Genomic DNA, 10580 nt, shown 5'->3' with positions numbered 1-10580 from the left:
ATCGTGGTTGTCAGGAATCTTTTTGGGCTGTCAAGGTCCTTCTGAAGAAAATGTAATGGATGTGATCAGCCTGGGCTCCTCTGGGCTTCACTGAGCTGGGTGGTAAAGGATTAGGGATGAACCTTCATCGTTTTCTGCTTTACTTGGAGCAGCCAAATTGCTGCAAAAGCCAAAATTTGCTGCTGCTCTCAAATGGAAGGGGAATCCATTTGAAGGGACTATTTAGAAGGGGGTCACAAATCACCTCAAACATTTCAACCTGTTTCACAGATTTATTTGTTCTGGCAAATGAGATTCCAGTGAGGAATGAACATTTAATGGCTGAGAGTTTAATATTTTTTCTAAATAGTTTCGTGGCTGCTTTTCCAGTCTTGGAAATACGTGTGTGTGTGTGTGTGTTAAGCAAAGATATTTCTATTATGATAAGTAGGTGTAAATGGAAAGACACTTTTTGTGTGTTATCTAACCATGTGTGAACGAAAAAGAAAGGAAAAAGGCTTCTCCTAGGACTGTTGTTCTGCTGATTCACATCTGCATTAGGACCACAGGGGCAGTTTCCCTGTGGAAATTTCTTTGTTCAGGCAGCCTCCGCTAAATATATTTGTTTTGATAAAACAAGAGCTGGGAAATGAAATTAATTATCTGGTGCCTTCTGGAGAATCAACTGGTTTTGTTTGTTCATGTGGGGGGAGAACTTCCTTTCCTGGCTTATTTCAGTTATTGTGCACATTATTTGGTTTTTCCTGACAAATTCATGTGAAGCAGCTTTTCCACTCTGCAGCTGAAAACAATCCTGCCAAATGCACAAAGTCAAGAGGAAGCCACGGGATGAGCAAAGCGCTGTCTTTGTGTCCAGAGCAGGGTGGAATTGAAGACAACCCAAGGTTTGTGCAGCAACCTGGAGAATCCTGTGATCAGCTGCTTCCATGACTGCACATCCCTGGATAGCAGGAGTGGCACGGAGGGGAAGCAATTTTTAGTTTGGATGCGGTTTTACTGGAGTCCACGCGCTGGTTTGCTCCTCCACAGGATTACCTGGTGCTTTGTCAGAGTCACTGCCACCACTTGAAGGTTCAAATATTTCCTTGTGGAGCTGCTGGTGGGGTTTTTCAGATTACCACAGTGAAAAATGAATTTATTAAGTAGCTGGCCTGTTGGTCTCTAGGGTTTTGGGATGAGTGGCAGTCTGAAAGCAGGGAGAAATTATGATTTATGTCAGCGACGTCTCCAGTGCATCGGTGTCTGGGTACAGAGATTTTGTTCAGAACCTTTTGATTTCTCCAGTGTGTGTCATCACCTGTCAGCAGTTGCTTGGCTTTAATCTGATACCAGTTGAACTATAAAATAATTTGTGATATTTGCCATCCAGCCGGCTATTGAACGTAGACAGTACAGCTGTTTTAATTTCTTTTTTGTCATTTAATCATTAGAGTATGTTCACATTTAAACTGGCCACAGGCACCATTTCACCAACAAAATACAAAGTTTGGGAAGTGTCTTGAATAAGTAATGTTCCCTTCCCATCCCCTAGCCAAAAGTATGTGTTTCTTAGCTGGATAACCAAGGTTATGTCCAGCCTTGTGCTCTGGCAGAGTGGTGAACCTCAGCAATGCAGAATTCCCTCTCCAGTGGCATTAGCCCAGCTAGGAAAGGCTGTCATTGCATCTGATCAGTGTTGAAGTCCTCTGTGATGGAACCCATGCCAGTACACACCCCATGCAGCTATTTCCACTTTCCTGGTCTGCATACCAGCGGGCTCTTCTTGTTCCAGCCCACTTGGGGTCAGCTGAACATCTCATTGCTGCTCACTGTAAGGCAAAGGTGACTGGCAGGAACAGGAACACAGGGCTTAAATAATTTACAGCTCCATGCATACATTTTAAACCCTTTTAAACTGGAAGAAAAGCAACCAAGACAGACTCTTTCCACTCTTGTTAAATCACCCTTTTGCAGCCTTAACTTCTCTGTGGCAGATGGAAGAACATAACCATAAATACATTTGCAGGAGCCGTTGAAATATTTACGTGGCGAGGCACGCACACACCCAGGAGCAGCTTCCTTCCAACAAGAAACCCAGCTGAAAGCTGTTTGCCAATGTTCTGTGGAGGCAAAATGCTGGTTTTGCATGCAGAGAAAGCTCCCCATAACAGATGGAAGTATTAACCACGTTTTAGAAGGAATGGTGTCTGAGGCTGCTGATAGCAGCCCCACAGAGGTAGCACGTTAAGTCCTGTCACCTGACAGATAAGCCTCCAGAATTTGGAATATCTCATCCAGAGCCACTGTGAGCCTCCTGCTTCCCTCGTGCGAGAGATGGAGGTGGATACCCAGCCATTCTGTGTAAAAAGGGATCCTAAGGGCAAAGCTTTGTTAAATGCTATAGGAGAGAAGTAATTAAATAGATGTGCATGACACTGGCAAAAAAAAAAGCGGCTTCCTCTCCTGAGACTGGGGGAGAGGGCTGTGGTTTCACATCTGATAAATTAAATGGTGGGCTTTGGTCCCAAATATCAACTGTGTACCACAAACACCTCAAGCCCTTCCCCTTAACTCATGCTTAAGAAATCTCCAGATATCTTAAATCAGTTTAGGACCCACCAAGTATTTAAACATGCAGGTGTGTAATGACAGGATGGAAAGTGTCAGGGACGGGCGTGAGCAACGTGCTGAAAGCAAATTTCCCCTCTTCAGTCTGTCACCAGTGGTGCAAAAATGCAAATAGCACATCCATGGACTGGGAATTTCACAGGGCTTGCAGAAACCTAATGCCTTGCACTGCAAATTAGAGAGTTACAGGGTGGGGGGAGGTAATAGTGTGTATTTAAGGTAAGCCCCGTGTTTATAACCAGCACTGCATCCTGCTTGCCTCTCCTGATGGAAAGAGCTGGCGTGGGATCCTGCTGCCTGGAGGGCTTGGAGAGGGGCTGTGGAGCTGCACCTGCAGCAGGCACGGCTGCCCTCTGTCCATGGGCTGGCTCAGCTCTGCCCAGAGCCACCTCAGCCCGGGTCCCCAGCCCGTGCTGGGCCTGGCAGGAGTCACGGTGCTGGAGAGGGGCTCACGGAGAGCGGGGCAGCTGCTCCTCCTCACAGCTCATCCCGCTCTTCCTCGCTGCAAATGCAGGCGCTCCTCTGGCTGTTCATGAAGGGCCGGCAGCCCAGGGTCCAGACGGCGTTGAACACCGTGTCTGCCATGGATTCACAGGCTGTGGAGAGGATGGGATGGGCAGGTAAGGACAGGGGCAATCCCAGCCCTAGGCCTGCACTCTCCTGCTGTCCCCTTGCAGTTGGAAGCGTGGGCTGTCATCTTTTCTCTAAAATCCTAAATCCTGAGGTTCCCTCCTCTTTTCTCCCCAGGGTGGCAGTAATTCCTCTCCCCACCTAAACCCCTCCTTTCTTGCCTCTTTCAGGCCTTACTGGTTGATGGATCATCTGGGGCTCTGCAAACAGCACTCTTTACCAAACAGATTTCCCAGGAGGCCTCCACACTACTCCTTCTCCTCTCAGCTTTGCCTATAGCCACTATTAACCAACCTTTCTGGGCTTTTTGGGGAGTTATGATGCTACCTGCCAGCCAGCATGAAAAATCCTACAGCAGCTGGAGCAGCTGACTGGCTGACTACTAACCCCTCCTCACCCCAAAAAACAACCCTGAAAGTGCTTGTCAGTAAATAAACAGGTTAATATTAGTTCTTTAGGGTTTATTTACTGGCACTGATTGCTGTATGCATAATGAAGTTGGGAAAGCCTTGCCTTTGGGACTGTTTTCTCCTCTCCAAACACCTCGGAGCTCCTGTTCCCTTAGGAGGCTGCTCACTTGGCAGGCACTGGAGAGGCTGTGGTGAGTCAGTGGGAAAAACAAGGCTTTGGATGCCAGATGAGAGCTGGGATGGCTGTGGAGGAGGACTGTGGCAGGAGCTGATCAGAGCAGCCCTGGGGACAGGATCTGTAGAGCCCAAGGAGAGGGGAGGATGGCTCAGAGGTTCACTGGTGTTACCTGTGCCTCCTACAGCAGCCAGGACAGAGATGCTGGAGGAATCCACTGCCTGGCAGAGGCAGCTTGGCTCAGCCCAGGACTGTGGGCTCTGCTCTAACCTAAACTCCCTAGGATCTAGGTTTGCTTCACTGCTGCAAGCAGAGAGCAAGAAGGAACCATATGAAAAAGTGTCAGGGGAAAATGTGAAAAGAGAAGAAGTTGGCTGGATGAGGACCTGTTGATAAGGGTGACCATGAAAGATTGGCTGTACTCAGCCTGCAGCACTTGTGTCTCAGTGCATGTCTTTGATTTCTCTTGCTGGCCTGGGCACTCTTTCCATGCATTTATTTGTGACCAGGTAGGAAGCCATCTGCACTAGTACTGGTGTCATGCAGACTTCCCATGTGTCCTAATCAGGCTGCACCTTTGGAAAACAAATCCGTATTTAAGGATACCTTAGAGCAGGGCGTCAGCAGAGGTTACCAAAAAAAGCTCTTCTCAGACTTGCAGGCTGAGGAGAGTTAAATTAGGCAAAACCAAGGTGGCACTTGGGCTGCTGGTGCATCACTAGAGCTTTGTCAACCCTTCTGAAACTGCAGTGGCTCAGCCACCACCCAGCCTGGTGTGTCCCTAGTGCCATCATCATCATCATCATCTCTTATCTGTGAGCAGATCCCTGAGAACCCTGTCCTTGGCTCTCTCGGTTTTGCTGGCCCCTGGCCACGTACAGGTTTCAGTGTGTGCCTCACTGGCCCTGGAAGGCTTTTTTGGTATCCTGTGAAGGTGCTTGAACTGTCTGGGAGTGTATCCAAGTTTTAAAGGAATTGCTTTCAGCAACAAAAAACACTGTTTGTGGTTTTTTTTCACACATTGTAAATGTTTTCTAAATGCAGGTTATAACCATAGGTCTCCAGCCTTGGGACAGAAGCGTGTGGCAGAGGGGGCAGATCTCACCCAGCCGTGACAAGTGCAGGGCAGACATGCTGCTCCCTACTGCAGAGTTCTGCTTCCTTTTTGGCAAGGAAGGGGCTCCCTGCCCACACCCTCCCCTCCAGGCCTCCCTGCCCAGGGAATGTGAGGTGGGCAGCCTACCTTGCACCTTGGAGACGAAGCCCAGGCTGCGCTTGAGGTCGGAGCAGATGGAGTGGAGGCACCAGCGGAACTTGGCGTCGCAGCGGTATTTGTTGGCCCCACAGGTGTCATAACAAATGTCCAGCTGGTTACAGCACTTGGTCATGGCAGGGATGCCCAAGTCTAGCTGGGGAAAGAGAGAAGTGTCCCTTGGCTGCGTCCTGGCCTCAGGCTCACACAGCTGGAACGGGGTCAGGTGCTGCAGAGCCCAGCTGGCTCCTTTTCCAGAAGCTGTTCCTGATAGCTGGGGCAGCAGGAGGGAATGTGTGCTGCTCCCTCAGCATCTAAAGGAGGATGAGGGAGCAGCACAGTGGTGTCAGTGGTGCAGGTTCAGTGCAGGCTGCATCACATTCTCTTCTCGCCTCTGTGTGCTGAGAGTTACCGTCTGGTAGAGAGGTGGGAAACAGCCCCTCCATGGCCATTTTCTGGTTTTCATTTGTCAGACCTCATCAGGGAGCTCCATGTCCTGGCCAACAGTGGCAAAGGCTCCTTTTCTCTTTCCTCTTTTTCCCACAACCTCACAAGGTCCTGCTTTTTTGGCCTAACAAATGTGCCGTAAGTAATTTAGTGCCTTATTTCTCAGGGATGCACAAGTACAGCGTGGGCAGGGGAGTTCTGCTCCCTGTAAGCTTAGCTAATAACCCTGGGGGTGATGGGGCAGAAGGCCTGTCTCCTGGAGAGACTGGACTTGTTAGCTTGTTATAAATGATTCCTCTTTTTGCCCTTCCTCATGTAAAATTTAAGAGATGAATTGTTCCTTCGTTGCACTCTTGATTGCCTGGGTACAGAGGAGGCACCACAGAAATGCCCACAAGGTTTGCAATGAAATAGAGTCTCAGGAATTAAACCTAACATGAAAAACTGGCTGCAAAGAGAGGGGTTGTCAGGGCAGGAATCTGCCTAATTGCTGCAGACTCCATGGGCAGCAATAATGCATGAGCTAAATAGGAATCCCTGCTCCGAGAGCCTCCTGGGAAAGCTTTTCCTGGTGATTCCAATATGATTTCATTAATTGCCTTTAAGCTAACGAGCAGGTGCAGTATTAAAGCCTGTGAGTTTAATCCAGTGCTTGGCAGAGGCAAAAAGTGTGGGAAGAGGTGAAGGGGGCAGGTGTGGAGGATGCACTCAGGTGTTGCTGTGTGCACACAGCCTATTGTCACTGAGCTGCACAGCCCAGCCCAGCTTTTTCCTCGCCCAGAATGATGAGCTGGTGGTGAAATGAGAGAGCTGCATCCTTTGGGAATGGTGTTTGGGACAGTACATACACTTTCGGGTACCTTGAGCCCCAGAAAATGGGAGCTGCAGCCGTTGGGTTCTTGGGGTTTGTAGTGAGGCCGCGGCATGGGAGCCTTCCCTGGGAAAGAAAAGACAGGACAAAGGTTAGAAGAGCTGATCTTCCCAAGGCCGGGTCCAAAAAGCAAGGAGTGACAGGCAGCTCCCCTTTGGCATCCCCAAACACTGCTGGTTACACTACAGTTGTGGGATCTTTCTGTCCTCAGTTCACTCTTGGACTGTTGGTGAGCTGTGGATCTCCCCCAAACTGTGGCAGACCTTGCATGTCTGATCTTGGTCTGAGCAGGTCTTCTTGGTCCATTTTCTGCCTGTGGTGATGCACCACCACATTCTGCAAATCATTTATATCCCTTTAAACTCTGCACCTTCCTCAGTCTGCTTCTTAACATGCATAAAGGAGCAAGAAGTCCCTCTGTGAATAATTATTTACCCAATGTAGGAAGAGTCCAGCTCACAGCCAGCTCTAGCTGTACCTTCAGCAGCATTTTAATCTGATTTTTGTAGGAGAGCCTGTTCAGTGCCTGACCACCCTCTGGGGGAAGAAGCTTTTCCTGATATCCAGCCTAACCCTGCCCTGACACAACTCCAGCCATTTCCTGGGTCCTGTCCTTGCTCTGGGAAAACATAAACTGTGTGAATGCTCCAACAAAAACACGTGTGAGCTGAGCTTTCTGAAACCCATCACATCAAGGGTTAAGTTTCTGCTTCCCTGAGCACGGATAGAGAATTTATATAGACATGAAATGGATCTAATTCAGCCCTTCAAGGCAGGGTTGGGTTCTTTCAAACTCCATTTTCACTTCTTGCTTCTTGTCAGCACCAGGAATTATTTAAGACGCTTTCCCCATTTTTCTGTTGAGGTACCTAAAATGCCAGTGGTTAATTCAACCATAAATCTGCTGTGCCCTTGGGAAGGCCTTACAAACAAAATCCTCAGAGGGACTTATGTAGGAGTGTTCCCAGCACCTCTCAATTAAACTTTGCTAGAGCTGTTTTGCTTAAATGACAGATTTGCTACAAATAAATAACAAACTGAAACCCTGTCCAGCTGCGAGGTGCCACAGGTGATTTTCCCCTTCCAAAAGAGCCTTGTTGGTTTTTTGGAAAGGGATGGGAACTGGGACTCAGAATTCAAATGTTCCTGAACTGATGCAGGAGGCAGAGGAAAGTTCAAAATCCACTGTGGGTTTCACAGGATGGAGTCAAATCTGAGTGACTTGCTTGTAATATTGATTGTACATTTTGTTCCTGCAGCACACTGACTGGGATAAGATGGCAAGTCTGAGTAGCAGGGAGATTTTTTGGGGATGTGGAGATCATAGAATCATAGAATGGCTTGGGTTGGATGGAACCTTTAAGATCATCCAGTTATCCAGTCCCCAGCCAAAGATAGCTGCCTTTCCAGATCTTCAATTCCAAAGTCACAGCTACTATAATGTTTTGGAAAGTTGTCCTGAGGGAAAGAAAACAAAACCCTCACATAAGGATTGTGCTGATCCACAAAACATCAAACTGCCTTCAGGATAAGCCCTTGTAGGAAACCTGTCCCCTCCCCTCTGCAAAACAGAGCTTTAAAACTTGTAAAGTGCCCCTTTGTACTCTTTCTCATCTAGGTCAAGTCCAAGACACCACAATTAACCTCTCCCCCACATCTTGTGTTCTAGTTAACAGGAAAACAAAAGCAAAACAGGAGTATCAGGTGTTCTTGCCTCTCTGTGAGCATCTACTCAGTGCTCCTGTTATCATTTATTGCTTACCCATCTTTTCAGGCAAGAGAAGATAGATTTCACTGCCTTGTTGGCACAGCCCTAGAACTGAAGTTGAGTTTTCCTGATGCATTTTAATGCCCCCAGGCTGTTGTAGCTGTTCCAACAGGCTGGAAAGCAGCCAGCTGGCGATGCAGGAGGTCTCAGGCACTGCAGTGCTGGGACATTGGCAGGGGGAGGTGAGTGTATTTTTGGGGGGATGGATGGTCTCAGGGCTCCTTGCGGTTTTGGGTGGTCCATTGTTGTTTGTGTGCCCCAGGCAGGCAGGCTTTGAGCAGAGGTGCCTGCACACAGCCAGCCTTGCATGCCCTGTTGGAGAGCTGGCTTTGAAGGCTTTTCTCACAGCCTGGAGGTGCCCCCCTCATCTTAAACCCTTCAGGACCAAATGCTGAGCAAAGCACTGAAGTCTTGCCTGGCCAGGAGGAAGCTACAAGGGCTCCACTCCCAGCTCAGGCTGCTTGTTTCCCCTGAGATGCCCAGTGAGACTTTGTAAGCAGGAGGGTATTTTTGCCAGTAAATGCTAGTGTAACCCTAACGTCCTGATTTAAGGGAGTAATCCATCAAGTTGGTTGTTTTCAGACCTCAGTAGCTGCTGAAAAATCAGGAGAGTCTTACAGCTGGAACAGCCAAATGCCATGTGCTCAGCTGAAGATGGATGTGGCAATCACAGGTGAGTCCTGACCTTTACTGTGGCAAAATAAGCTATTATTGATATCTCTTGGCTGAAACAGAAATAAGTAAGAAGGAATAATTTTTGCTTCATGCCTGGGGGGAAAAAAAAGGCAATCAGGCCCTGATTCAGCACAAAGATGGTTTGTGTTCATCCTTCAGAGCAAGCACTGGCTCTCACTGGTTTGGGACCATCCCAGCATCCTCTCTCCACTCGCAGTTTGCAATGTCTGTGCCAGAGATTAGCAAGGACAAATGGTCCTGGAAAGGTCCAGCAAGACCCCTGGAGCACGTGGGCAGCATTTCAGCAGTTTCCCCCTTCAGGCAGTGATTAATGAGCTGTTCAGCAGAGGATGAGAACTGGGCTAAGGATGTGCTTGTTTTCCTTTCTAGGTGAAACGCTGTTCCAGTAAGATGCAGGCTGCTCCTGGGGTGTGAGCAGGGATTTGTGCTTCTCTCTGGAGGTGCTTTTCACAAGGACAGGCAGGGGAGAGCCTTCTGGATGTGTCCAAAAGCAGTAACTTCTGCACGATCTGGTGGGTCCTGAGGCTCCCTGAAGCCAGCTCTGAGTATCAGCATTACCTCAGGCTCACTGCAGTCCCAGCCACGTTTTTCCCACTGCCAGAGCTTTCAGTCTCAACATTAAGGAGGGCAAGTCCCTTTCTGCTCTGAATTTGGAGCTGGAAGTATTTCCAGGCTCATCAGAGAAGTGGTTTCATGGCTGCCAGAGCTCCAGGAGTGTTTGGACAACATTTCCAGGCACAGGCACTCTTGGGGTGTCCTGCACATGGCCAGGAGTTGGACTCAATGATCCTGATAGGTCCCTTCCGACTCAGCCTGTTCTATGATTCTGTGATATTATTTATGAAACAAAACAAAAATCTCAGCAACTTTCAGACTGATTTTAACCTCCTTGTGGTCCCTCTGCCCCTGGCAGGGAGCTGAGGTCCCAGCCCTGCAGCATCTCTTTGTCCTGGTTGTTTCCAGGGTGATGGTCAGTGCTGCCCTGTCACCCCACAGCTCCGTGCACCCCATCCCCTGCCCTCCCTGAGATGTCACCCCCTTCCTCCTGCCCCCAGGACAAACCAAACTATTCATTTTTGGTGAATCACTCGGAAGCCCAAAGCAAGCAGGAGCTGCCTGGAGTACTAAAGGCTCCTCCCGGTGACGTGTGGTTTGTCCCCGTTATCTCTCCTCCGCACTGGCCAGCTCACGGCTGCTCAGCAAGGACACTCCGAAGGTTGCTGAGATTAGTGCTGCCGGCTCAGCCTCCCCTCCCTGTCCTCTCCGAGGCTCCGGGGAGCTGGACAGCCCTTCCAGGAAAACCTGCACCCTTCCCTGCCGTGTCTGTGCTCGCAGCTCCTTCCAGAGCGGGCTGTTCCCGGGGCAGGTGGGGGCTCGGTGTCCCTGGCTAGGAGGGAAGGAGAAGGGAGCAGTGAGGTTCACTTACCATATCGACATCGGTACTGACAGACCCCGTTTTTCCCCCCAAGCAGTTCCAAGAAGGAGTCGAAGTAGCTGTTCACCGTCTCAAAGCCGCCGCGGATGGTGTCGATGCCCCAGTCGGAATAGGAGGGCTCCGGTGTCGGATCCTGGTGGCCGGGGCTGTCGGCTGCTGCCTCCTGGGTGCCGTGGCCCAAGCGCAGGGTGAGGCACAGGAGCGCTGCCGGCAGCAGCAGCCGCATGCCGCAGAGCCGCTCCCCGAGCCCCGGGCAGCAGAGCGGGGACAGCTGCGCTCTGCAGAGCCG

At 49.7% G+C, this 10580-nt stretch overlaps 1 protein-coding gene across 2 annotated transcripts; it reads right to left on the bottom strand.

Moving 5' to 3' along the window:
* Nucleotides 1-127: 127 nt before the first annotated feature.
* On the bottom strand, nucleotides 128-10562 carry PLA2G12B (phospholipase A2 group XIIB). Of its 2 annotated transcripts, none has more exons than XM_058841329.1 (4): nucleotides 10283-10562; nucleotides 6370-6458; nucleotides 5066-5231; nucleotides 128-3203 (listed from the first exon to the last, which is right to left on the bottom strand). In XM_058841329.1, exons 1-4 carry the CDS (start codon nucleotides 10515-10517, stop codon nucleotides 3085-3087), a joined length of 609 nt encoding a protein of 202 aa, XP_058697312.1. In that variant the 5' UTR covers nucleotides 10518-10562; the 3' UTR covers nucleotides 128-3084. The 2 variants fall into 2 exon arrangements, with proteins under 2 accessions (XP_058697312.1, XP_058697313.1); XM_058841330.1 differs by having other exon boundaries at nucleotides 129-3203; nucleotides 6382-6458.
* Nucleotides 10563-10580: the final 18 nt, after the last annotated feature.

Source organism: Poecile atricapillus, chromosome 6 (genome assembly GCF_030490865.1).
Source record: "Poecile atricapillus isolate bPoeAtr1 chromosome 6, bPoeAtr1.hap1, whole genome shotgun sequence".
Classification (NCBI taxonomy): domain Eukaryota; kingdom Metazoa; phylum Chordata; class Aves; order Passeriformes; family Paridae; genus Poecile; species Poecile atricapillus.
Note: the sequence above shows the minus strand (reverse complement) of the source record. Positions and strands in the feature narration are given on the sequence as shown.